Source organism: Manacus vitellinus, unplaced genomic scaffold (genome assembly GCF_001715985.3).
Source record: "Manacus vitellinus isolate BGI_N305 unplaced genomic scaffold, ASM171598v3 scaffold_6_pilon, whole genome shotgun sequence".
NCBI lineage: Eukaryota > Metazoa > Chordata > Aves > Passeriformes > Pipridae > Manacus > Manacus vitellinus.
Genome location: NW_021940750.1, coordinates 4,896,200 through 4,924,134, shown reverse-complemented (window position 1 = coordinate 4,924,134; position 27,935 = coordinate 4,896,200). Strand labels below are relative to the sequence as shown.

The window sequence follows — 27,935 nt, the reverse complement described above, 5'->3', positions numbered from 1 at the left end:
CTGCACAGTACCTAGACTAGAAAGCATGGTAAAGTCTCAAATATTTCCAGAAGCAAAGTGTTGGCTTTCTGATGGTGACTCTGGAAATAAACAAATGAGATGTGTTTTGACATTGAGAAACTGTGTAGCATAGGTTGGGTAGCTTGTAGTGTAGGTTGGGTAGCTTGGACAACCGCAATGAGTTTTCTCTTTTTTTTGTTTGTGTTCTTCCATAACCAATTTTCTCCTATTTTCCTATTTTTTCTTATTCTCAATTGTAGACAGTCTCCCAGAGGGCTCACACTGCTCTTTTGAAGAGGGTCCATGTGGCTGGACACTGAATGAAACTACAGGATCTCCTTGGTCTATTCAGGGCTTTTCTGAAATGATTCAAGACGACTTATTCGTAGGGTCTACCTTGCAAGCCACTGGTGGTAAGTTCCTCATAGTTCTCTCTCACACTCTCTGTGCCTACATATACACAATAGCCTTGAACTTAAGTTTTTTTAATTAGTTTAAAAATTTTGGCACCATTGCCAAATGAACTTTAGCATCAGTATTATCTATAACAACTTTAAATATACCTAAAATTAGCTTTTGAACTTGGTTCAAAACTTATATTAAACAAGTTCCACAACAAAGTTAACACAACTATGAGAGACTAGGATTCTCCTCCACTTTAAAAAATTATCTAAGGAATTTTCTTCTCTCTGTGTAACTTCTTTCTACCTTCTTATTCTTATGAGCTATGCAACTGCAGAGTACTTCAGCAGCAATATGATAGCTGTTGCATCACAAAATAAAAATCACCCAACAGAACTAGGCAGCTTGTGAAAACAAATCTTTTGAAGACCCTTGCCACACTCCACCACTGGATTAGGAAGAACATCACATGTAAGCATATCCCAAGTGATCATACACATTCACTGCCATAAAATACCACAGTAAAAAAAGAGTCAAAGCATTCCCAGAACTGCAGAACCATCAGCTTGGTAATTAAGAAGGAGGGAAGCCAGACTCTCACATATTCAGGATGAAAGTCAGAAGCGCTAACACACATGAGTCTTGTCTCACAGTTCCCTGTCAAAATGAAGGGTGCCCATATGAGTGTCCTGTTTGTCTCTTGAGAACAAAGACTGCAAACAGCCCAGTGTTTGTCTCAGCAAGAGTCATTGATGCTAATGGTATAGGAATTTGGGCTGTAGATTGATGTGAGCCCCTGTATGGGAAGAACTTGAGTGGTATCTGAGGTTTTTCAGCCATGCTTACGCTTACACCTACGTTTACCTGCATTTATGTACCTACATTAACAATAATGATGTTAAATTATTTCAAGAGATTACACAAGAAATCAAAAGATTATTTTGTCTTCTCTGATTCACTTTTATGTTCACAGGACATTTCCTCTACCTGCGAGCAGACAGCACTCAGACGAGCGGAATGGCTAAGGCTTACAGTACCAGCTTGCCTGCCAGTATTGCCACTGAAGGCTACCAGGTATAGCACTCTGTCACCACCTTTGTGGAGTAAATCATCAGGCTGTAAGCACTATTTGCACAATAACCCACTATCCTGTCCCTCTGCACACCCTGCAAAACTCTGGAAAGCAGAAGACTTGGATATATTGCCTAGCTAGCTACTAGTTGAGAACTGGAAAGGAGATGTAAGGTGCATCCCCCGTAAGGGAAGGCAGGAGTCCCGAATCAGTTACTCACTATGGAAAACTCCCCAGCCTACCTGTACCAACTATTCCTCTGAAAGGTAGCCACAGCTGGAAGTGTGTGGGCTAGCCTTGATTTATAGCAAAGGGAACTGGTTGGTAGGGCTGTTGAACCATTCACTGTACCTGCTGCTGAGACTTCATAAATTCTGCAATACTTTTATAGGAGTTAACAAACTTGACAGTTTCACTGAGGACAGGAGTGTGAAGTTAGAAGGCATTAGATTTTCCAGAAATAGACGAAGATAATAAACTTCTGTTCACATTCTTCAGGAATTTCAAAACATAAGGGCAACCTGACCTGGATAAAATCACATAAGTTGTCTTCAGCCCATATCTTTACAAAGAGGTTTGGGCAGCTCTGAGATGTTGGAATTAAAACTATTAAATATTATTATAGTTATAACACTTAGGAAAATTAAGCTGCAAGTTTGAGCTGGAGTCTTGCTAGGGAAAAAAGAGAAAGCTTTGATGCCTCCTAATTAGAGCTGGGAAAAGGAATACAGTGCAGGTGCCAGAAATGTAGCTTCAGCATTTATATTTATTTATAAATCCAGGTCATGTCTTCTGGCTAATTCCAATAAAATAAAATATGCTTGGAGATAGCTTTACAAAATGAGGAGAGGAGAAGCATTAGCTGTTGGTTATTGTGTGGAGGTCACAGGAGATTTGGATCCATTCTCTCCTCCATTGGCAAGGATTTGAACCCACATTTCAGGAGCAAGGAACTTCCTGTGGTTGTGCTTTGCAGCACACGTGTGTATGCTCCTTTTCTTGCCCATACCAGAGCTCTCTGTAATATGAAGAACAGCTGAGCATTCAAAGCAATAGCAGAAATGACAGTTTTCTCCTGCTTTGCGGCAAACTGGTGGTTGCTCAAAAAAGAGAGGAATGAGTCCTGCTTCAAAATATTCTGTAGCCTGGTGATCAGGTTGTTCACTTGTCATATGGGTGCTACAACAGAGAGGGTGCCTATGATTTGGAGCAAGTATATCTACTGAGGTTTCCTGCCTGTAGGGGAAATACCCCTCATTTCAGGGGTATTTGGGGTAGGACAGCTCTCCCCTTGGAGAAGGTGATAACAAGGAAACCAGTGCTCTCACTCCCAGATGGTGTCTGAGGCCATGGGTAGTTGTCAGTGGCTAAAGAACAGCTGTCCAATAGGAGTGTCAGCAGGGTGAGAAATTAAGAAAATTAATGAGAAATTAAGAAAATTCTATGATAGCAGTGCTGTTAAGTTATACACAATCAATGAGTGGGGGCTTAGTGATCTCTGTGATTAAACAGTTTGACCCAGGATCAGAGGTTTGGTGTCTTAAATCCCCAGGGAGGGGAGAAGTGACTACTTTTCCTTTTTTGTCACAGGTTACTGTTCTTTCCCTCTTCTTCCTTTATTACAGATCCAGTTCTCAGTGCATGTATTTGGCAGCTACAATGGTACTGTCTCCTTCTCTGTCAAGGAAGAAATAAAGGGAGCTCCAGTCATTTTGCCAATGTGGGAAAGGGCAGGGAGCTGGAGTGACCACTGGTTTCTCATCACCTTACCAATGCCAGTGCTTCAGAACCGGTAAGAGCTCCACCATCAGCATCCAGGGTTATCCCTATAGATTTAGTAAATTGTTACTGTCTTTATGGTGAAGTGTCACTTTTTTCTTGTCTTGTTTCAGGGCCATTTCAAGTGACTCTGCTTACTCAGAAAGTATAAGCGCGTATCTTTGTGCACACACACAGCTCAGCTCAACACAAGCCCACATCATGTGATTGCACTTCTGTGCAGCCTCAAACAGTACTTAGGTTTTGGGAATAGGAAGCATCTGTTCTAGAAACATTTTACCAGTCTGAGAAAGCCAGTATATTCACAGGGGCAAAGTGCTCCCAATAGGTAAGCAGCTATATTAGCATAGCTGCACTTTGTACTCCCACAGTAAAAAACAGTCATGTCAGTCAAATGGACGGTAAACCCACAGTTTAGCCAATACCACTGTCTAGTCTACGATCTATGTCAGTGCAGCCTAGGCAGCTGGAGATCATTTCTTGACACATCACTGATGCAATAATCTTAGGAAAAGACTGTTGCCCAAATTAGCCTTGCACTCAAGTTTTCAAGGGTTTAGATGGGAAAATACAGTGCAACATTGGTCTCAAATGAAGTCAAATATTGAAGATTCAAAGAATTTCAATGCGATCTAATTTTATTCAGGTATTTCTCCTCCCTCACCCAGTGTCACTCCATCTCAAGTTATGTAGCTGGTGTTGGCAGCTGGTTATTTTGCACAACAGGAACGTGTTTCCAATTTCTCCAATCTGTTCTTTTTCATCTTCCTCAGGAAGGCCTCTTTCACATGAAACTTAAGATAAAAAAAAAAGTCCAAGTCTATACACATACTGAATACTATAAATGGAAATATATCTACCCAATATTGGTAATAAATAATGTCTCAAAACTTCATGGAATAGAAGGTGTGAGGAAATTCCTTTTACCTTCAAATATTCTTTGCATCTTTGTGAAAAAGGCTACGGTATTTGGGTCTGGAAGTGATAGAGAGAGAGAGAGGGAGAACATTTTTTTACCCTCTTTCTGGTTTAATTGCATGATTACCTTTGCTCTCACTATTATCATGTGTTCATCATATGCACTTTTCTCATGTATTATTCTTTTAGGGTAGGATTGGTCTACCTGCTAGCACTGTATTTAATATTCTTCTCTGGAGCCCTGTGGATTAGCATCTGTTTAGTTATGTATATGTAAAGTATGACCCGTGAATTTGTCCAGAACAGGTCTTTTCCTAAGGCACTTTCATGTGGACCTATCCACAGCAGAGACCATGGGGTTCTTCAGGGGTATTTAGGACCATCGGCCTCCTCTCATATATGGTCCCTTACGCTTGTTTCCCAAAGCTTCCAATTCCTGTATCAATATTTAGTTCTGATACTAGGCATGGAAGTGTCAGGGATTAAAAAATTTAAAAGATATTTTCTTAAAATTTTAACAGATTCTCATTCACCTGGGAAAAAAAGTTCATCTCTGCCATGTGACTCTTCCTCAAAAATTTCACATCCCACTTCCAATACCTGGTAGCACAGAGCACTTAAAAAGTTACCAGCATTTTTGAGCATGGTCAAAACGATGAGCCCCTGCATTATTTCATCCTCAACACTAGCAAAACCTTTTGACTGCTAGAAAAGTCATACCAAATCACCCAAAATAGAAAAGTTCAGCCTAAATTGCTTTAAGGTTAGTGAAGCTGCAAACAATTGTAAACAGAGGTGTATAATGAACATCGTTGTACAATCTTAGTACAGTTTGGTATAAACCTTCATGAATTACTTTTCTGCACATTTATGGGTGCTGTCAGCTTTCTGTGGTAATACAAACTCTAGCAATGCTGTACTTAGGGAAATTTTTAGTGCTGTCACATTGTTTTTCTGTATCCCAACTCTTCAAGAGACTCCTGTCCTTCCCTTGCTAGAGGGCTATATTTTTCCATGGTTCCTTAAAGGGATGATAGCCAGTAATAAAATGGGTAGGAAGGCGACAGATCACACAGGGAGGAGGAGTAGACAAGAATTGTAGCACAAATAGTTGCTGGAGCAGGTCCTGAACTTAACGGACCAGATGTAGAGAAGCCTTAGCAGAAGGAATGAGGAAACCATAGAAGTGATATACAAGTAGTTTTTAGCAAGAGCTTCCTCCAGTTAATTTATTTCTTAGGAGAGAAGGAAGACTACAAAGTTTGCCAATCAGCCTCCCAGTTGGGCATCTAACTGCTTGGAAAATTGCTTCTGGTGATCAGCTGGCAAATTCACTTATTTGATTCATACCACACACATGGAAAAAGGCTACTGTCAGAAGAAAATCAAACAGGCAAAAGACCAGACACCAGAGAGCTGGAGAATGTAATCTACTGGAGTCAGCAAAATGAGCTCAGTGAGCAGGAACACTGGAAACCCCTCTGGCTAACACAGCACAGAGTTCAAAAGGCAAATTCCTCCCCTTTTTCTGAAGTTATAAGGAAGGGGAGGCATACAGAGCCCAGAGCTTATGAGATGTCTATTTTCATGTACTGGGGGAGGGGGATCATTCCCCAGGTTCCCACTTGTATTCAGCTGGAGCAGAAATTTACCTTGTAGTGCAGTGCCATGGACACTCTTTTGCTCTGCCTCCATGGACCAGATGCAGCAGATTGATCTGACCAAGGGTATAATGTCATATGAGTGCCTAAAGTAAGGAGTAGGCTGTGGTGCTGTATCTATGCCTGTGGATCCTAGAAGTGCCCTAGTTTGGGCTCAGGGTGCTGTGACTCTCTTCCATCAAATGACTGGGGAAATTACTGTTTCGGTTGACTTACATACAAGGTTTGAAAATGCAAAACTACCTCTAAACCTGCTAATGAAGAGGAGTGTTTCTGCAGGAAGTGGATCTAACAAAAAAATCCCTCTCTAACCCCACAGCTAAGAGAGTGGTCATTCAAGAGACCCTTGATTGCATTCACTGCACCAACACTTACTCCCAGAGTGCTAAGATCCTGTAGGTGTGGATGCTTTCATTTAAGCACAAGGGGTCTTTCTTGAATTGGGGTAAGAGCAGCTTATCCCTAAAGGTTTTGATGCAGCTATGCAACATTATCCTGACTGTGGATATCAACCAACATTTGGTTGGTGGGTGGAATACACACACGTATTTTAATGCCACTAATTTAGGACAAGTGTGTTCCTAGGCTGAATGATTAATGTGTTAGGCAGGTCAGTGCTCGATCTCTCATAAATCACCGTTGACTTCACCAGTGACAGCAGTAGAGGTCCTCTCCATATGCTTTTAATAAACTCTAAATGGAGTGGACATCAGACATCTGTTTATTTCTGAAATTTAATGAAAAACTATTCAGTCCTATCCATTAGAAGGAGATCCTTCGGCCCATTTTCTTTCTTCCTTGTGAATTCAGAATGTAGCAATGCACATGGGACATAACAGAGCTCCTAGGTACGTAACTAACACCTAGTCACAGTGGAAAAAGATGAGACAGCCCAGAGAGCTAACACTTCGGGGAGTTATGGCTGAAATTTAAAATGTCCAGACCTTCTGAAATAAACTCATGCCACCTTGTTGAGTTACACTGCCTGAGGATCAGGCCCAAGACCTTTACATATTCTGTTTAGTTTTTAAACTGTCTCTTTGGGCTGGAAAGAAGGAGATTTTCTTCCCCCCTTCCCTTTTACACACGTCTAATTCCCTGACTGTTTCTGGTAATTTAATATGGATGGTTGTCTGTGTATAGCTACTAGTGGGGGACAGTAGCTTGTATTTCTACATGTGTGCAGACAGCAGGGGAAGTAGGGCTGCCATTCTTGTTCCTCATTAATTGTGGAATTATATGAATGTTGGTTGGTCCTTACTAATGGTTGATGAGCGTCTAAGACGTACAGCAAGCCCTTTTGGCTGCTCAGCAGGGCTTGTCTGGAGGAAACATTGGAAATAATGATGATCATGTTTCCATGACAAGGAAACATTGTAATTTTAGGGTTGGGTTGGGTTTAGTTTGGTTTGCTTTGCTTTTTTTCCTCTCCTGCACCTTTGTTTGTCTTCCCTAAAACTTATGTCTTATTGCAAAGGTTTGAACTGCAACTCCTGGCAACCTGGGGCTGGAATTCCCAAGCTGACATTGCTATCGACAATATTACATTTGGACTGGACTGCTTCACTGATGGTGAGCCACAAATGTTGCAGAACCTCTTAAAGAATTTGGGTAGTGTAATCAGCATCCCACAGATCTGTTCTGTTCTGTTCTCCCCACAGCGTGCACATGGATCATTTGTGTTAGGTTAGTCAGCACAATGCCATTTTATCTCAGACCTATTGAAGATTGCAAGTAGAGGAAATTTTATGGTCTATCGGACTCTCCTAGTGCTCTTTTTTTCTCTAAGCTGGGATATCCTGTATCGTATAGTTGAGCCCTACCTGTGTCTTGGCAAGAAACACAAGACTTATTTCTTAGCCCCTAAGTGGAAGGATTACATCACACTGTTCTTTCACAGTCCCTGCTGACCTATGCACCCTGGCAACTGGTAGCTGAAGGGAATTTGTTGAAATCAAAGGGGAAAGTCACCATATTTTAGTGGAGGAAAGGAAGAAAATGAAGGAATAAAGTGACTCTCTGACAATAAAATTTAGATTACTGCAACAAGTTTGTTTTACTCTGTGAGGAGGTGCATTAACTGTCACTGCCAGATATATAACAGCTTTACTTTGCTTCATTACTGTGAACATGACTGACGACTATATATTCCACAGAAAAATGGAGCCATTGCTACCCTTTGAAACATATTAGCAAGAGCTGGATTTTCTTACCAGATAAGAGGAAAGAAGTTAGATACTTGAACCACATGCCAGTAATAGAAATGGCCTTTTTGTCCCATGAGCAAAGACATATGCTCTGTTGTAAAGGAATTGGAGGATAACACTTGAATTGTGATTTCTGTTGCAGACAAAATGTAGATTGGTGGTCCTGTGCCACACTTCATGTGTCACCACACCCAGTGTGTCAGCATTTAGGGTAATAACATGTCCCTGCAGTGGCTAACTGTAACCTAACATAACAAATAGGAAGGCTTATATTAAAACAGATCTGTGTTAAAAGTTCATCAACAAAAGCCCCTTTTCCTTCCCATCCTTTTCTGAATCAATCTCCTGTTCTCGATCCCTTTGTTCTGTGAGCAGAAACCACTTTTCTATAAAATGCTAAGCATGCATATTTTCATTTGACATTAGGAGGTAAAGCTGTTCCTCAATGGTAATGTCATTTGTTCACTCCAGCTCCTTAACAGCCCTGGCTCCCAAACACTTTGGAACCTCCATGCTCACACTTTGTTTTGAAATCTTGAGGAAACTGAAGGGGGTGATTCCAGATGCGCTTGTGCCAGCTGATGTGCACCCAGCTGCTGGAGTTTATTGTCTTCCTGAGAGCAGATACAGCCTCCAGTTTACCCACAGACATTTGGGTCTGGTGTAGGTATGCATCCTTTTGCAAATAGGTGGGGTGTAAATGCCCCTGCAGCGATGTTATCAGAGCTTGTCCGTTAGACTGGCCAAGTTACTCCTTATTTTCAATTGGTATAAATTGTACTGATGTCAAGGAGCAGCTGGTACTTACCCCATCTGAAGGCATGTCCCACAGCTGTGTGAGTCATGCAGAAGAAACACACCACAAAGGAAACATGTTTCTTGGAAGCCTTGCACTTGCCACTGTTCCTTGAATCCTCTGTGCAAATTGATGTTTTCTCACCTCTGAAAGCAATCCCTTGCATTTGTCTTCTCATGACTTTAATTCAGTTAGGTTGCAGAGAAGCCCAGTAGCTCTGCTGTGTTTTCAGTAATGAAATTATTTCTCCCTGGCAAAGACAGGTTTCAGATGTCAGAGACAGAGCCAATTAAAATCCAAGCAGTGAATTCTTTTCATGAGGGCAGCAGGAGGGATGTATGGCAGGAAGGAAGGAGTTGCTTATTGCTAGGATGTAAATATTATTTTCTCCATCTATTTCAGTCTTGTAGTTCAATTCTCTACAAAATCCAGTGCAGACTAAAAGCAGTGTTTATGTTTGCAAGATGGGAAAGAAGGTGAGGTTTTCCTCACCTCTCAAAATTGAGAGGAAAGTTTCAGTAAGATTTAAGAGGAGAAAACTGGGTAGTGAGGGCAGCTCAAGAGACATCAATAAAGGGAAAAAAAACCAGACCATTTTTGGATGGCAGCTTCTGGGCACTGACAGATGTTTTCTCTGTGTAAAAGTGAGATGAAACCACCTTTTGGTTTATACAATCACCCTATGTAAGACAGTGTCACAGACCACATGGCATGTATCTGGTTCATTGTGAGAACTTCAGACGGACAGGCATAAAGACATTTCATTGTTTTAGTTAACTAGTGTTTTCATGGGAAGAGGTCTAAATTTTTAGTGTCTAAATATGAAAACATGGACTGACATAGCAAAAAGAGTGCTGATAGTTGCCCTCCTCACTGCCTTTGCTATTACCTTTTTGTTCTCTGAACATTATATTGTTCCAGTTGAGATCACAGGTCTGTGGTCTATCAGACTCTACTACCCTGGCCTAGAAATTACGTTTCATTCTGTGTGTCATTTACAATTTCTCAGAAGACTGGTTTATAAATGACAAGACTGTCCAAAGAGAGTTATAGCCTATGTCTAGTTCTTGAGTTTAGAGTCTCTGATCCAGCAAAGTCTGATTCTGTTGACCTGCAAGTCTCTTTGCTTGAGGTGAATGGTGGGGAATGGTTCAAGACTCATTACTGCCTCCTTTCACAGATTTAAGAAGGTGTTGACTAGAAATGCAATAGATCAGCCAAAAGGATTGGGAAGGAAGAAGCTGGTGCAGCTTCCTCATTCTCTGTCACACTCCAGAACAAGCTGGAGAGGTTTCCAGGAATACTACAGCCTGCATTAGTAAGGTGGGATCTCTGAGGAGACCATTCACACCTTGAGGATTCTGTGAGGCGTCTTACTCATATTAATCTCAGCCACAGGACCTCTGTTCCATTACAGTCCCACAGACAGAGGAGTGAAGTACTTTATCTCTCTGGCTGCAGGAGATGCCTTGTCTTTCTCCTTTGCACTTTTCTCTGTCCCTTTTCAATGGGGAAATCAACCACATTAGCTAAAAACTGGAGAAAGGAGTTCCATGCTCTTCATATTTTTCTGATATAGATACACCTAATAGGAATTAATTCTTGTTTCATTCACTTACAGCCAACATGTTGGCTGCTAGAAGAGGAAGTGGAAGCTAAAATAGACAGAAGCAGCAGCCCCTGGATCCCAGGACTACACCATGTTTGTAGAAAAAGTCACCTTACAAGTTCATACCAGACAGTGCATAAAATATCAGCCTTCTAAGAGTTAGCAGCTCATGTGGACAGGGCAATGCTCAGCCTGTCTTGCAGTTTGTGTGCTGCTGAGCACAGAGGAGACAGAAACTTTCTTCTGGAGAGTGAGGGATTGAGACTGTTTGGAGAAGGAGGAAAGATTGTTTGTTTGGAAATGAGGCTGTGCCTTAGGATACTCAGTTGCAATGCTGAAAAAAATCGCTGCAGACACACAGATCAACTCTGTTTTAGAGAGTCATTCACATTCCTTTGCTCTGGCAAACATAACCAGACTTCTTGTACATCACTAAATATCTGAAACTGTTGTGACCTTTGGGATTCGTAATTCAGTGCAGGCCTTGGGAGCATCTTTCCTGGTCCTTCATTGTATTTTTCATTCTGTTTTCCTTCTTATATTCAATTAATTTCATTTGGTTTTGGTTAATTTCATTTTTTACTGGCTTGACAATTTCATCCATTGAAGTTCTCTATCTCAGTATGAACAGAGCGTGTCAGTACAAAGCTTTCTTTTACTTCCATCCATCAATGTGCTTTCAGCCAGACCTGGGGGGAATATTCTCAGGAGTAAAAGCTCAGCAAGGTCGCCACGCTTCAATTAGTTATTTGGCCTTTCTGACACAGCTAACAAAGGTGTTAATTATTGCTATTTAGAGCAGTGGCTTTGTGGCAGAGATAATTGTCCATCTGGAACTGAGTGAGTCTCTTTTGGATAAAGCATCAAACAGTTGTTAATTCTCACAACTGGAACAAATTGAAATATTTGTAATGTTTTTCAACTGATCAAAAATGTTCAGTATTAAATTAACTGAGGGTTCATAAAATGGAAGGAAGTCTGTCCTTCTTCTTATTGAGATTTTCCAATCAAAAAATCTGCATTAAAATGGGTAATTTAACTATTGAAATGGGATGCTTACAGATTATAAGGCAAGGGTTCAGCTATTACTTTTTCCTGTTGTAAGGTAGCACTGGTTGTGTGGTATTCTCAATGCATTCAAATGTTTTGGATCAGCAATTGATTTGAAATCCCTTCTCTCTGAGAAAGGGTTGATTTTTAAAGGCCTATTTCACTGGTCAGAAATGTGGAGTTTTGCCCTGTGGTTTTCAAAAGGGTTTGTCCAAACATCTACGTCTTGTGTCAAGGGTATGCTGCTATTTCTTAATTGTCTGTGTTAGTGTGACATGTAATTTTATTTAGTATTTTATTCTCTAAGCAAGGTCTCAGGTGCTCAGAGTTGGTTGCTGAGAGGGGAGTGACCTGTTAGGCTGGTTTACTTGCCATCACACTACTCAGAACCAAAGATAATGATTTTTGCTGTTACTCTCCTTTACATCTCCACTGATTTCACTGTCCAGAATTGTCCCCTGTCAGAGCATCAACACCTGGTATCTGTTCTCCAACACTATATTTTTCCTAAAGTCTGTTGTAATCCCCGCTAGTGTAATTTGCTGGCTGAGGAGTTTATCCTGCATGGGATAACATGGAAGGCCTGTGTTCATGTGAAGACCCACTGACTTCAGCACATATACAAGTAGCTAACTCAAGGCATGGGCTTAAAAGACTAATACAAAATTATGATTGTCTAAGATACTTTTTCTGCCTGAGGTAATACTTACTTAATTTAACCAAATAGTTGTACTTAATTCATTCATATGATCTTGAAATTTTCCGTCCCTCTTTTCTACCATCCTCCCATCTCTCTCCTCTATTCTACAAACTATTACAGGAAGACAACCAAATAATTTTGGTGGGAAACGCCAGTACCCACATGAGATTAGTATGGATGAGCGTCTTCTGAAACCTCTGGAAGAGCCCTCCCTCTCAGGTACATGATTCAGTAGTGAAAACCTGTCTCTTGGTTATAAAAGATGGTTCCCTTCCTATCTCCTGTGTGTGATCTGCCTGCCCTGTAGCAATAGGGCAACTACATCCATGCCAAAGATGTGGAGACCATGTCAGGTAGTCTCTGTTTCACTATGGGGAAGCAGTTTGCTGGAGCCCAACTCACCAGTCTTTAAATAGCAGGTTTTCTTTAAAGAAAAGCAGAATCTCTTTAAGTAAAAGCAGAAGCTGTATGACTCAAATTCAGAGTGCGTGAAAGGCAGCTCAGGAATAAAAGGTGTAGACTAGTACAGAAAGCTGGGAATAGAGATTTACTTGGATTTGGAGAGCAGTGAAGCTGAACAAAGTGAGTACAGAATAGCGGTGTAAAGATGAAAATCCAGGGAGGCCAAATAAGTAAGGATCGGGAAACTGATTCAATAGAAAAATTGGATGAAAAACTAGGAGAACAGGGGACACTGGGGACTAGTTTACTGATAGTAGCAAAGATTACCACTCTGGAGGACAGATAACAACTGTCTGGGTGAGAAGAGTGGTCCAAAGGAAGGGCTGAGGGAGAGAGGTTGTCCTTGAGGATGTTTTGCAGCTGGCAAGTGTGTGACTGTACCAGCTTCTGAAGGCTGTGTCCTCCTGGAATGTGACAATCTGTACTGCTGTCAGTTCCCTTTAGCTCAAGGGACAGACATTTCTGTAATGTAGCTAACATTTGTACCACACTGATCCATCCACATGTTCACAGGACGACATCTGTTGGTAATAGTTTTGTTTGTCTTTCCCTTTAAACAAGATTTGAATTTTCTTTTAAAGATTTGTGATTTTTACCTCTATTTTAATCATTCAGCTCTTTGACAGTTCTACTTTTGACTCTGGCTTTGGTGCACGTGCTGCATCACACAATTTTAGATACGTTATTGAAAAGTTTTATTCTTAGGCCTCATGTACTGGACAAGGTGGACATGTTTGGGTCTTGGACAAGGGTTGTGAAATGCAGGAGATAGTTATCTCCTGCACTATTGTAGAAACAAAAGAACAATGCTTAATGGGAAAAATTGCTTGGAGGAGAAGGGCCCCTACTGAAAATAACAAGAGGCTATTGCTGCTGCCATGGGCTTCTTGTGCAAGCCTGAGACGAGTCACTTAAAACTTTCACCATGTTGCACAGATGGTCACTAGTCATAATGGCAGATGTTTTCAACCCTTGTTTCTGTGTACATGCTTTAGTTCTCATCTGGAAAGCCTAATATCTCCTTGTTTCATACTGGCACTGAGAAGAGAAATTTCCAAGACACTTGGATAAACCCCTTCACAGAAGTCCTGTCCCTCTCCCCTTCTCACCTCCCCCCTGCCTCTCCCAAAAAATAAAAAAATTGATGGGGTTTATCCCCAGTCCATGATTTATTAAATACTGTGCAGGACATAAGGTGAGATGGAGAAAAAGCAAACAGTGACTATACACAGAGCAGTAGTTGTCCTATGACTAGAACGAAGTGAGGATAAGTACTCTGTGATCTTATAGTTAAGAGTGAAATTTTAGTGCATTGTATCATGAGGGAGCTGCATTAAGTTGAATAGATAAATGCAACTTTAGTACATACTAACTTGCAAACCTTCACACTGAAAATGCAAGTTTAAGCATTTTTTGTATGATAATAATAATAATTATAAGAATGTGATCAAATAGATATACTGAGTTTTTAAACCCTGTAGATAGCAAATATTGTTGCAACATGATCTTTCCTTTGATCATCTATTTTTTTATACAGAAATGGTTAATGTTCTATGTGAATAATAGTAATAATAATGTGAATTTTTGTTATCAAAGGATCATTAAAGAAAGATATCAACAAGAAACAGTTGTTTGTTTCAATTGCACTTATCCTTTGGTTATGCAGTTCTATGAGTTACTGCACATGTGGCTGGAAAGCTGTCCAGTGGAAAAGGCCCTGGGGATGTTGGTTAACAGCTGGCTGAGCATGAGCCAGCAGTGTGCCCAGGTGGCCTCCATTACTGGAGGTATTTAAAAGTAGTGTAGATGTGGCACTTGGGGACATGGTTTAGTGGTAGACTTGGCAGTGTTGGGTTAACAGCTGGACTCAATGATCTTAGAAGTCTTTCCCAACCTAAGCAATTCTATGATTGTGTATCTGAGAAATACAGGGAAGCTCACATCTGCCCCAACTCTTGCTGTTTTGGTCACAGGAGACACAACTGTTGTTCTCTGGTGGTTCTCAACATGTGGTGCCAGTGGTCCACATGGGCCAACTCAAGCTCAGTGTGACAGTACCTATAAGAACAGCAGTGTGACAGTGACTGTGGAGAAGGAGGGCAGGCTCCGGGGAGTGCAAGTCTGGAGAGTGCCAGCCACAAACCGATACAGGTGAATATCAGTGTGTTCTGGAGAGGCAGCCACATTTAACCACGTTTTGTGCATGGAGTTTCAGCAACCATAAGTGTGGGACCATCTGTACTGAGTGGGAACAAAGAAATAGGAGTGGTAGCTATAAGGATCTGTGTTCTGAGCTGCTATGAAGCATGGAAGAGTGGAGTGGTGACTTAGAAGAGGTCAGAACAGGAGTGAGAATGGGCATGCAGCCAAGTGGAAGCGCTGCCATCATTTTAGTCCAGAAGTCTTTGACTCTTAGATTGGGCTGTAACCAGCTCATGCTATTTGCTCCTGAAGTCTCTGCTTCCAGTACTCAAGTGTAGGGTTAGTCTGGGTCTACCTGGGTCTCAGACAAAGAATAGCCATGAGCTGTTACAGGAGGGGAGCCTGCTCTGGAGCAATGTCTATTTGGAAATGAAGGCTGGGGAGACCTTACAGATGGAGTTACTTTGGGGATGAGAAGAGTGAGAGTTGTTTCTTGAACTACTTACTTTTTCTTGCAGGATTTCTGCCTATGGAGCAGCCGGAGGCAAGGGAGCCAAAAACCACAATAAGAGGTCCCACGGGGTCTTCATCTCAGCCACCTTCCACCTGGAGAAAGATGAACTGCTGTACATCTTAGTGGGGCAGCAGGGAGAGGATGCCTGCCCTGGGGTGAGGGCCACCAAGCATGTGTGGGCAGAGACCTTGCAGATTTGATTCAGTGGGTGGCTTGGGGTTTGGTGATAAAAGATAGAAATCCCAGAATCCATCAATGAAATCCAGTTGAGAGACTGGAGAGAACCAATAAAGCAAGTTAGAAAGAATCTCAAAAATATAAAGAACTCTGAAAAGAAAAGCAATCCCAAAATCCACAAATAAACCTGAAGCCTGCAGGAACTTTGCTCTAAGTTCCTGGTCTTTGAAATAAGTTCCTCATCAGCTTTCTTGTGCTTATTTTAAGCAGAAAGCTAGTAGGTGAAAGCGGTGTGCTCCCTCTATTGTTTTTCCACAGCCTAGATTTCTTTCTGTGTGCCAGGATTTCAGACAATTTATTATTATTTGTGGAAGCAATCAGCAGTGTTGTGGCTGCACTGTATTAAATACTCTCTAGGCTTAGAAACTAAGGTCTGAATTCAAAGGCTATCAAAATCAGTGAGAATGTTTCCACTAACTACAGTGCCCCCTGGATTAGGTATTTGTAATAACAAAAAAACACTTATGAGAAGTGGGCATGTATACTTATATATGTGTCTTCTAATGCTAGACCAAATGAATTGAAAATCCTTTTATCACATAGGCTCAAAAAATGCCTCTTTTCAGCATGAATTCTTTGATATTGCCTTTTTCTAGAAATGTGATCAGTTAACCCCTGCCCAGGAACAAACCCATTTTCTCCTTTTCCCACAGACTGAGGTGTTTTGAGGTGCATAAACTATTCTTGTAGGCATTCAAAATTACTGTTTACCTTGCCCAGAGCATATGATGCCTTACCCAGATGCTGCAACAGATTCTAAACCCACCTTTTCTTTACTTTATAGAGTACAATAATTGTATCTATCTAATATATCCACTACTGGAAAAAGTTTCAGTTTATTTTTCCCACTTCCAGAGCCTAACTTCCTTTGACTTTGGAAATGCTAGTGAATCTGTATATTGGGTAACTAATGTTTGTTTTCCTTTCTCTGAAGAAGTTCTGCAGCTCCAAACCTTGATTCTCTCTCCTCAGATTTCCCCAGTTGCTTTTCCCTCCTCTCATCTAACCTCATCATCTTTCGTTCTCTTATTTGAATTGCTCCACCAATTAAGAAAGGCCATGAAGCACCACCACCAGAATTGAGAAAGAGCTCTCCCTCTGTCAATTGTCAATCAATCTCAGTCTCAATCTTGGGATGAGATGCAATCGGCAGAAACTGGAACATATGATGTTCCACCTGAACATGACAAAGAGCTTCTTTTCTGTGAGGGTGACTGAGAACTGTAACAGGTTTCCCAGAGAGGTTGTGGAGTCTTCTTCTCTGAAAATATTCAAAAGTGGTCTGGAAAGAATCCTGAATTATATGTTCTGAGGAAGTCTACTTGAGCAAGGAGGTTGGACTAGATGACCTCCAGTGGTCCCTTCCAACCTTACCCATTCAACCGTTCTATGATTCCACATGAATGAGAGCATACAGGAAGTAAAACTGGTGCCATGCAGGAATAGCAAACTGGGTCTTCAAGTTATTCTTCCAAGATATGTCAGTAGATCATTCTTAACTACGTGCAGGTCACCTCTGTGTGCTTTATATGTTTATAACCTTGAGAAATACCTAAAAAATATAGCAGTAAGAACATTCTGAGAATTAATCCATAATGCAAAACATTTTAATGTTTTTGGTTATAAGAAAATCTAAGTATGTGAAATATGAATTATGTGACATCAATAATGAGTTATCATTATTACTATATTTTCACTTGCACGTATAATGGGAGTTTAAAAATCAAGGTAACAGACAGACCTACCCCTCAGCTATCGGTCCTTGCTGAAGAATTCACTTTCCACGAAGATAACCTACATAGTGCTTTATATATGTCTGATATGTTATTATACTGAAATATACAGACAACTCTCATGAGTTGGACTTGGCTGATATTTGAGTACATCTCTCATCTCCTTTCAGAGCAATCCTGAAACCCAGAAGATCTGCTTAGGGGAGTCATCTCTCATTGAAGAAGATTACAGAAAAAAAAAGGATCTGAGGGAGTGGGCTGGAGGAGGTGGGGGTGGAGGAGGAGCAACCTACATCTTTAGAGTAAGTATTTCTTCTTTGCATCCTGTCTGAGTAGTGTCCAGCAGAGCAACTAGCTCTCACTATCAGTCGTGTCATATGATAACCAGTTCTTTAAAGAAAGATGATGAAAAAGGAGTCTCCCTCTCCTGTCTCTATCCCTCCCCTCACCTTCTGTCTCTGTTTTTTGTCTTTTTAATTATTTATCTCTTTCCATATCCTTGATCATATTTGTCACTGTCACTAAGCTAGTTGAACTGGTTTCTCAGTTCTTAACAGCTCAGATCTGGGAATTACACCGGGATCCCACTTTAATACAGGCAGCAGTCCTAAAACAAATGAATCCTAAAATCTTGGTGTTCAGTTAAACAGCTACTTTTGTATACAGGAACATGATGTAAAACATTTTCCTAATGATTCTGTGAAGCAATCAGTAGCATGGCCCTGGCCTTGGTCCACTCTTCTTTGGGATTCTTTCATGCTCTTTGATGAGTTTATGTGAGTTCACCTATCAAAGGGATGCGAAGTTTTTCTGATGTTTGATGGGGGGTTTTCCAGCAGAAGGATGGGATTTTCGAACCTTTGCTCATCGCAGCAGGAGGAGGAGGAAAAGCCTACCTGAAGGCTCAAGACAGCTCCCTGGATGATGTACCCCTGGAGCAATTTGAGAACAGCACTGCAGTACCTGGAGTCAGCGGAAGGACTGGGGCATCAGGTGAGATGCCAAAACCACACAAGGTCTGAATTAGGTGGCTGAATATACACATTGTCCTGTGGGCATGAAGTGAAGGGTTTCTCTTTTGATCTTCTGGAATTTTTCTGTGGCAGTAGTTATTACAAATATACTGAGTAGTCTGTAAGGGATGTTTTTTATATGGTGTGTCATCAGATAAAAGAGAATTCATAAGAAAGGTGATGAGTGCTCCAGTAGAGGCTGTTCCATAGGAGGACTCTTCTCTTCTATGAACTGACCCAGTGACAATGATGTTTGAGAGATGAAACCCATTCCTTCACACTGTAACAATGGCCTTTGAAGAGAAGACTTTTTCCCTGTTACTCCCCTGAAACCCTATCTCGTGGTTTAGGAATGGTACTTCCCAATTTAGTGCTCTCACTGAGACTCTCTAAACCACATGCCACTTACTCCCTGCAGTGGGATGGAGAGAATTGGAGGCACAAAAGGTGAAAATCACAGCTTGAGATAAGAACAAATTACTAGAAATAGTAATGAGATAAGAAATTAAACAGTAACAACAACAATATTAATAACAAAGTGTACGAGGTAGGCAAATGATTCACATGTGATTGCTCGGAACCAGTTTTACCTGACCGCTCCCTCCAGCTCAGAACTGGCGCTCCCCCACTGCTGTCTCCACCACGCTTACTCGACTTATTCCACCACCACCCCACCACACCCCTCCCCACCCCACCCCACCCCCACCCCCACCCTGCCGGCAATGATATGCGGTGGTATAGAATTACTTTTGGGTCCTAGACATGCCCCCTACCGGCTATTGCAAAAATTAACCCTGTCCTGGCCGAAATCAGGATACCCTAACAACAAGAATTATATTACGGGAATTATACCAGAAATGGAAGCTTATTTATAATCTTTTGTTGGCTGTGCCTAGAATCTATACCTAAGATAAATTCAGTGGTTGTCCATCTCCTGCTGCAATAGCCTCACAGAGGGGACACTAGAATGAGATGAAGAAATCCAGTTTATTTTTATTTCTGTAGGAAATTCAGCATCTCACATGGCTGAAAGCCCTAACCAGTTATCCTGAAGGGAAGTGATGGGCTCCTTATTTCTTTAATGCCACTAGAAATGGGTGCTAAGGTGTTGGCTTATGCAGCACTTACTGCAGGTTGTGCATTAGATTTCCACTTGGTTATTACCCATGGCAGCAAGGAGCTTGTCTGTATATTCTCTTAAATTTAAAGAAAATGTTATCTTGAATAGATACTTAAGGAATTAATACGGGCTAATCTCTATCTTTCTACAGAGTTCCTCTGCATGTGCTTCCCTTACCTATTCTTGTTTTATTTTCTCACTGTCTGAAGGTGGAGGTGGTGGCTGGCAAGATGACAGTCTTCTTCCTCAGGCTGGGAAGTCCCTTCTGGAAGGTGGAGAGGGAGGTCAAGCTTGTCCCCAAGCACTAGACAAGCTCCAGTGGGCCACCTCTGGTGGTTTTGGTGGGGGAGGAGGAGCCTGTACTTCTGGAGGAGGAGGCGGAGGGTACAGAGGTAGGTCTGCTGGAGGAATTAGTCATGATATCTAATTTTGTACCCTTCAGAGCACCTGCAGTTAAGGGCTAGCACTCACTGCAGAGGGACACTGCTGCAGAAGGTGACTCACAGATACTTCAATCTGAACAGTATGAAACCCACCCTACTCTCCAGTATCTCCCTATACCTGGGGAAATCAAGGTTATAGAAGTATTCCTATGTGATTTAGTATTTGGAAGGTGTGGTGAATCACCCCTTCATCCATTTCCAAGTTATCCATGTTCCATTTCTTTTTTTCTGTTCAAAACAAATACATTTTTACCTTGCTGAACTGAGAAACCTAAATTAGATAAAGTCGCTTCATTAACCTTGGTACTGGCTGGGTCAAGTGAGTGTTTATCCATCAATGGTATTACACATACTAATATTAGTGGAAGATTGCAGAGTGACCCCAGGTGATAAGTGCCAGGAATGAATGCAACACTTCGAGACATCACATTTTTTGCAGCATGCGGTACTGATCAGCTAGCCATACTCTTCTCTCCCCAGGAGGGCATGCCTCTGATAAGGATGATATCACAGCTGGTGGGCAGGATGGCATCTCTTTTGTGAACCCCATTGGAGAGATCTTCTTGCATCCCTTGGCAGGTACAATATATTTCTTATTCTCTTATTTCTTTCCTCCTTTTCTTTTCTTCCTCTCTATTTCCTCTTTCCTGTTCCTTCTCCTGTCTTTGCTTTTTGTTAATTTCATTAAAGCTTATTTCATTCTGCAGGTAAGATCTTTAGATGTGGTCATTTCTTTAAATATTTCCATAGTGCTCTGGGACCATTTTTCTCCTCAATCTCTAAACCAGGAGAGACCCAGTCATCAGGTTCAACCGTACATCCTCAGTCCTCAACTTTTCCAGGTTAATTAACTTCAAGGCACTTCTATTTGCTTAAGGAACCCAGTATCTTCTTCTCTACTGGCCCCTATGAGACTTCTGACATGTCCACACTGTGTTGGACTATCAGATCTGCTGCAGAGAAGGAGAGAAGTTTTAGATACCTGCTGGGTTTTGTTTTGTTGGGGTTTTTTTGCCTTACTGGAACAAGAGAGGAAAAACTGAACTAAGCTCACCTGTTGTGTCTTATTCCTTGTTCAGCCATGGAGAGTCACGGTGAGGTGGAGGTTCAGATCTATCTTAACTGCAGCCACTGCCACTCAGACAACTGTAAGCGGGACCCTGACACCAACATGCCAGTCTGCCAGTGTGAGATGGGGGCTGTGCTAGCCAATGACAATGTCACCTGCACTGGTAAGTTGTGAAATATTAGCTTCATTGGATAACATCTGTATTCTTTATATCGCCTCTCCTTCTGGCTTTTTGGATGTTCAGTTCCCAAAGTTACAGCTATTGGCCCCAGTGGACATGGTGTTGTGAGAAATGTCAGTCAAGTGTATGACTGAAAATTCCTTATGACCTTTCCTTACATGCTGAGCTGGATCTCTGTCACCATCTCCAGGTTTGGATTAAGTAGAATGTAAAATATTTGTAAAGAGACATGATGTAAATTTCCTAAATGGGCTTAGTGTATCAGCTATTTAAGTGTAAATACCTGTCTGGGATAACATACCATCTACCACTGAGTTTTTTCAGCCACAGATTGCCTCCTTCCACAGCAGTTTCCCACTGTGCCTGTCAGCTGATGCCTTGTACTCACTGTTATTTTCTGACACAGTCTCTTGGAGCTCCAAAGCATCAAGACTGTAGAGAGTTTCAACTTGTGAACAGTGATGTTACTCATTTATAGAAAACTGAAGAATGGATAAGAAATGTGTTTTATCAGTTTTCTACCTTCACAATAATTTTAAAACTATTTAGGTTTATTTTCAACTTCCAGCGTTGTAGAGGGATTTGCTGTAACTTTTATAGGATGGTCTGGCCATGACCTCTGTATTGTTTTCTGAAATGCAAGCAACATTTAGAGGGATGCATTACAGCAGCTCTGGTTGCTTTCTGATTAATGTACCTTTTTATTTTTTTTTATTTTTTCCTAGTGCCCCAGGGTCCTATCCCAGAGGGACACCTGTCTCTTCCCCTCCTCCTGGCTGTGGTGTCTGTGATTGTGGTGCTTGGAATGATCCTCACTTGTGGCAGCCTATCTATCAGTAAGAAACACTTTCCTTCTTATTATCCTTTGACTTGCTTTTCCCAGTTAAATTAGACAAAAGGAAACTAAGTACTCAACCACATGCCACTGCTTTTAATGCTTGGAGCCAAAGTGTTGTCGTCCCCAAGTGGATCAGAGGACAGGGAAAAAGAAGCGATAGAAAACATCGCCCCCTGCAGTTAGGCACAAGCATAGTCCCGAGGGGTAAGGACTGCTCTTCCCTGGTGTTTGCCTCAGAAAAAATAAAGAACTTGGAAAGCCTTCTTAGTAGCTGCTTCTTTAGCAGGCAGTGCTATACAGGATGAAGTCACAATCTGCAATTAAACATATAATTCGTTCAGGGAGATGGTTTGATTTTTGGGACTCAATGTCAGCAAGACATCTTACAGAGCACTCTTTCCTCAGCCAAAGTACAAAGAAGCATAGGAAACCTAAGTTGCTCCCAGGTGCCTGCAGGAATGACTGTTTCCATATCCAGTATTAAATCACTACAAAGCATGAAGAGAGTGATATTGACAAGCTAAAGATGCTTCTTGAGTATTTATAATTATGGGGTTTGTTTCTTTCTGTTCTATGTGGCCAGCATTATCTTTTCTGTCCAGGGATTGATCTTGTTTATGCATTTTTATTTGTCTCCTCACCTGCAGTTTATTACCTTAAGAAACAGCAGCTGGATGGAGCCAGAGCACGACTGCAGAGCCCAGAATATAAACTGAGCAAAATCCGTACATCTGCCATCATGACGGATTACAACCCCAACTACTGCTTCGCAGGGAAGGCTGCCACTCTAAGCGAGCTGAAGGAGATCCCGCGGAAGAACATCTCTCTGCTTCGGTAAGAAAACAAGGGTCACCTGTCTGACTAACTGCAAAACACTTAGTCCAAGTCAGCCAAAATACAATAGATATCATACTTGTTATGTTCTCTATGATATTTTGATTCCATGAAGTTCTCAAGCAGAAGTATAAAATCATGAGTCTCCTGTTCCATGTTCCCATGCACAGCATATAGTATTTCACCTTTGTGTTTTTATATGATGTCCTGGATTGCACTCGCCTCCTGGGAGTAAATCCCTTCCAAATCTATAGCACTGTTTCTTTTTCACGAGTTTCCTACCACAAGGAAATTTCCTGTCACAAGGAAATACATGCTAGGCTGCCCTTCAACTCCATACCATCCAGATGATATTGATCAAAGTTATAAACTTTGGAAGGAAAAAATTGATTAGTCTTATCTGCTGTCTTACACCCTCTCCTGAAGATATCAGTCTGCAGCCACCTTATTCTGTCATTCTCCATTTTCCTCTATTGCCATACTTGGTGATAGGGCCTAGGATTGAGCAGGCTGCTTTATTTGTTCAGAACCATCAAGGATCCAACTGCACTGTTTTAGTGACAGAAAATACTGATAAGTTATTTTCAGAATCTTTGAGAGGAAAACAAATCCCTGTTGTTGATTTCATGTCTTACAGCAGATTCTATTCCTAGTCTTGGACTGGATGAAGAGAAGAGCTCGGCCAGCGTTGGATCTAAGGGTATATAATATCTGTTCTCTCTCCTTTTCTTACAGGGCACTAGGACATGGTGCATTTGGTGAGGTTTATGAGGGAACTGTGGTAGGCATTGGAGGGGATCCCAACCCTCTTCAAGTTGCTATCAAGGTCAGTACCCCCAAATTTCTTATACAGCAGTAATGACCCATAAGAGCCATATTATCTTATTACTATTCCAGTTGGAGATTCACGTTCATCACATGCATAACGACATATGTATAGGTGTAATGCAGATTTCCACGCTTTGCTGCATCCAGGAATTATCAACTTTAATTTTTAAGTTGTATGGCACTAGAACCAGCTAGCAAGTAAAGCCATCTGTCTTTTTGCTATATGCCTAATGGCTGTAAGGTGTGATCTAAGTACAAAGGGAATCTAAAAAGGGCAATCTGTTTTGTAAGCTCCATTCCTGTTGCTCAGTAGATGTAGAATCAGTGCCCTCAGATTAGAAGTTGTGTGAATTAGTCACCTAGAGACTGCATATTATGATTAGTTAAAATAAAACAATTAATTATCTATTAGCATTAATAAATACACCTCAATATATCAACACAGAACTGTCAGTTCATCCTAGCAGTGAATCTGCCACAATGACTTTTCTGCCTCAATGAATTATAGATGTGAGTAGCCAAGAAAGAAAGAAACTTAAAGGGAACAAAAATAGTAACAAATAGACATTTTGGGACATTGAGGACTAGAAAGGGATTTTCAAATATTGTACAAAGAAAAGAGAGCACTGGAAAATATTAGTATGAATCATTTATATGATAGCAAACAGTAAACATTTACAGTAATGCCTATATATTATTGCTTCTGCATTTCAGTGGGTTTGAGTGCTTTCTCCTAAGTTTTTCACATGATGTTATCCTATTTAAAAATTTGTGGGTTTTCTCAGTTACTTTCCTTTACACTGAGACTAGTGTTTTTCTGCTCTATGTGAAACTTTCTAGTAGTCCCTTGTTATTGCATAGTGTTAAATATGCAGTTGTGAATATATACTGTGATACTATGCTAATTTCCACATTATTAATGACAAGAGATAACAGGCTGTTTTTCTGTGAAATTACTGAGGTTTCCTCAGGATTTGTCAGTTACTCAGCCCTGAAGTTAAGGATGCTCATAACCTGCTTTTGTTATTTTATAAGCCTGTGACTCAGAGAACCAAATCTACTTCTATGAATTCAGCTCAAAAATGTAGCCTTCATTAATAAAAAGAAGTTCTACTGTTATTCATCCCATCTTTCAAACCCTCTTAAAAAAAAAAGTGAAAGGATTGTGCATTATGGCATTTTGTTATAAACTTCCCTGTGCCACTGTATGAATGTGGATGAAAACCCAGGACACTAGCAAGCAGTTGGAACTGACCAACTCAGTTCCACCATCCAGACTGCAGGAAGCACCAGAGCACAGTGGCAAACAGAAGAAGATGTCAATGGCCACTTGTTATCCATATATTGTTTGTGGGTCTTCCACCAATTTAATACATGATCTGCACTGTTCTGTGTAAATCAATCACTTATTTCAGACAGCAAAATACAGCCCTGCCTCCTGTAGCCCACACTACTGATGACAAGAGCTGTTCCCATGCCAGACACACCATGCTGAGCATCCCACCTCTCTGCGTGCAGTGTGGCCGTGGGCACTACACACAGCTGTGGCCAAACTACCCTCTAAGGTTAAAACAGTGGGCACAGTAGCATGTGCTGCTTCTACTGCTGCCTGTGCACTCAGTTCACCTGTGTCAGTGGAAGATGCTGTCCAAATCTGCTGGCAGGAGAGAAACCTAAAAGGGCACATGACACAAATATTTAAATCACATGGTTGTATGTGTCATTTGACACATATGTGTGTCAAATTTGACATATATGTGCTGCAATGTGCACATATAGAAAAGGGAGAATTAATTAGCACCTGTAATTTAAAAGAGCTTTCTAGATCTGTAATTCCCCACCTAATGTCTTTCTTGATGTGTACCTGAAGCTATTTTTACTTCAGAAGTGTGTATAGAGCTAAATTCACACAAAAAAATCTTGAAGTAGGTCACTAGTTTCCTATTCCAACTTTAACTACCAAATGGGTCAAATGCACTTCAATAAACCTGGTAGTGAAAAGATGAGCCCCACCTCGTAGGTTCCTGAAGTGATTCATATTACATGCTTATTATTTTCTTTTTTTTTCCTTTTTTCTTTGGTGGTCATCTAAATATTCTCAATTCTTTGGTCGGATGGCCCTCGTTATCTTTACCTCTCAACAGACCCTGCCAGAAGTCTGCTCTGAGCAGGATGAGATGGATTTCCTGATGGAAGCATTGATTATCAGGTATAGTTTAAGGTTTTTCTACTGATGGTGGGCAGGGGGAAAAAGAGTAATACAGGTCATCATAGAATCATTTATCCACTTGCTTTGTTCAGAAATTAAATCCAGTCTTATTTTTCACCAGATGGCATTTTAGTAGCATACAAATTACTGGTTTCAGCTACTTGTTTATCTCAAACAAGATAACTCAGGCTCTTTTGTTGCCCATCTCTTGTGGTTTAATGCCAGCAGGCAGCTTGGCCCCACACAGCAGTGGGATGGAGAAGAGAATCAGAAGGGAAAAAAAGCTCATTGTTGAGATAAAAACAGTTTAATACATAAAGCAAAATCTGTGTGTGCAAGGCAAGCAATTTTAAAGTCATTCAGTACTTCCCATGGGCAGGCAGGTGTTCAGGCATCTCCAGGAAAATGGGGTTCCATCATGTGTAAAAGCTACTTGGGAAGAAAAATGCCAAACTTCGAATGACCCTTCCCCTCCTTCCTCCTCCTTTCCCCAGCTTTCATTGCTGAGCATGTTGCCATATGGTGTGGGATATCCCTTTGGCCACTTGGGGCCAGCTGTAATGGTTGTGTCCCCTCACAACTTCTTGTTCCCCTCCAGTCTTTTCACTGAGGGAGAGGGAGGTGTGTGTGTGAAAAACCTTAACGCTGTGTAAGTACTGCTCAACAGTAGCTAAAATACCAATGTGTTATCAACACTGTTTTGATCACAAATCCAAAATAGCACCACATGAGCTACTGTGAAGAAAAGTAACTCTATCTCACCTAAAAAACATTACAACAATTTAACAAAATTTCTGTTGGTTGGTCTTGTTCAGAGGAGTAAGAAGGCACAACATTTTTTACAAATATGTTCTGCATTTGAAATATTTCTCTTTTCAAAGAATCCTATTACTGTCTTAATAAATATAATTCATGTCCCAAAGCCCTTGGTAAGCAAATTTTCAATGATGAATTGGAAAGCAATAGGAAAGATAAAGATTAGAGCCACCTGTGCAGTCACTGAGATGTTCAGCCTCTGCAAGACCAGTACCAGTACTGGCTGTGTGCCAGGGAGTTACGTTTTTTAGGCTGAGGTGCTAGGGCTTAAGCTATATTATCTCTTGCAAATAAAGTTAAGAGTTTTTATAGGAGCAGATTTGGCAGCTGAAGGAGAAACTGTGAAAAGCTTTTCCCATTGTGGTTTTCAGTCAGTAGCTAAGTTTATGAGCAGCTTTTTTGCTGTTCCTATCTGCAGAACTGTTTGCCATAAGAAAGCACTTTTTGCAGTGAAGGCTTTTACCCTTTCTTTACAGAATAATAGCTGAGTGATATATTCTGAAACCTCTGCAGGGATAAGGTAGTGAATATGGCTCTGTCTGTGTAGCTTGCACAGGTGGAACAAGGTCCTTCTCTCAGTGCATCCACTTTTATTAGATGTGTTCTGGCTTTTGATACCTTTGCAAGCTTAACAGAACCTTTTATAAGGTCCCATCTGCATGACCTTCTGACAGTGAACTGTAAGATCTATAAAACCTGCCTGGAAAAGATAATAGACAGCCATTCCTACTACCACCTGCACTTTAAGTGTTCCAGTTTTGGAATTTACATTAACACAAATACATAACTTAAAACAACAGTATAGTCAAGAGTGGCTTTAAAATAGTAGTATAGTCAGGGTTCATTGTAAGTCATCGGAATTTATACATTTTGAATTTGTGCAACATGAAGTTCCTCTTGTCATTGTCTGGCCCAGCTCATATGTAGATGCTTGTTTTCTACCATTAAAGCATGAATCTCATGATATAGTGCCACTTCCTACAGTCTGCAAGAACTTTGGCAGCTGAACAGGAAGTAACATTGATGTATGTTTTTTTAAAAAGCAATTTTAATCAATTACACAGTGCCTTGATTCACTTAGTAGCACACAACTCTTTCTCTTCCCCAGTTTCCTTTCTATTTTTAGTTCCTGTATTATCCAGGTAATCATTATCTAAGGGAAGATGTTGCTGTCTAATAACTGAATCTTATTGAGCTTTTTGACAACTTCAGCTTTCTTTTGTAAAGAGCAGAAAGCCATCACATAAGCAGCTGCTGCAGTAGGTATGAACTCAATCCTTTGGCAGACTAAATAGAGAACTG

At 41.0% G+C, this 27,935-nt stretch overlaps 1 protein-coding gene across 1 annotated transcript in view; it reads left to right on the top strand.

The window, feature by feature from the left end:
* The first annotated feature begins 3,192 nt into the window (after positions 1-3,192).
* The window catches only part of LTK (leukocyte receptor tyrosine kinase), a 32,859-nt gene continuing 8,116 nt past the window's right edge, over positions 3,193-27,935 (top strand). Inside the window, exons 1-15 of the mRNA XM_018082254.2 lie at positions 3,193-3,266; positions 7,310-7,404; positions 8,837-8,839; positions 12,315-12,413; positions 14,630-14,807; positions 15,317-15,467; positions 17,453-17,584; positions 18,119-18,275; positions 19,625-19,807; positions 20,339-20,437; positions 20,938-21,090; positions 21,834-21,944; positions 22,594-22,780; positions 23,516-23,606; positions 25,753-25,817. Of these exons, the coding sequence (XP_017937743.1) occupies positions 3,193-3,266; positions 7,310-7,404; positions 8,837-8,839; positions 12,315-12,413; positions 14,630-14,807; positions 15,317-15,467; positions 17,453-17,584; positions 18,119-18,275; positions 19,625-19,807; positions 20,339-20,437; positions 20,938-21,090; positions 21,834-21,944; positions 22,594-22,780; positions 23,516-23,606; positions 25,753-25,817 (1,778 nt within the window). The remainder of the gene's footprint in view (positions 3,267-7,309; positions 7,405-8,836; positions 8,840-12,314; positions 12,414-14,629; positions 14,808-15,316; positions 15,468-17,452; positions 17,585-18,118; positions 18,276-19,624; positions 19,808-20,338; positions 20,438-20,937; positions 21,091-21,833; positions 21,945-22,593; positions 22,781-23,515; positions 23,607-25,752; positions 25,818-27,935) is intronic.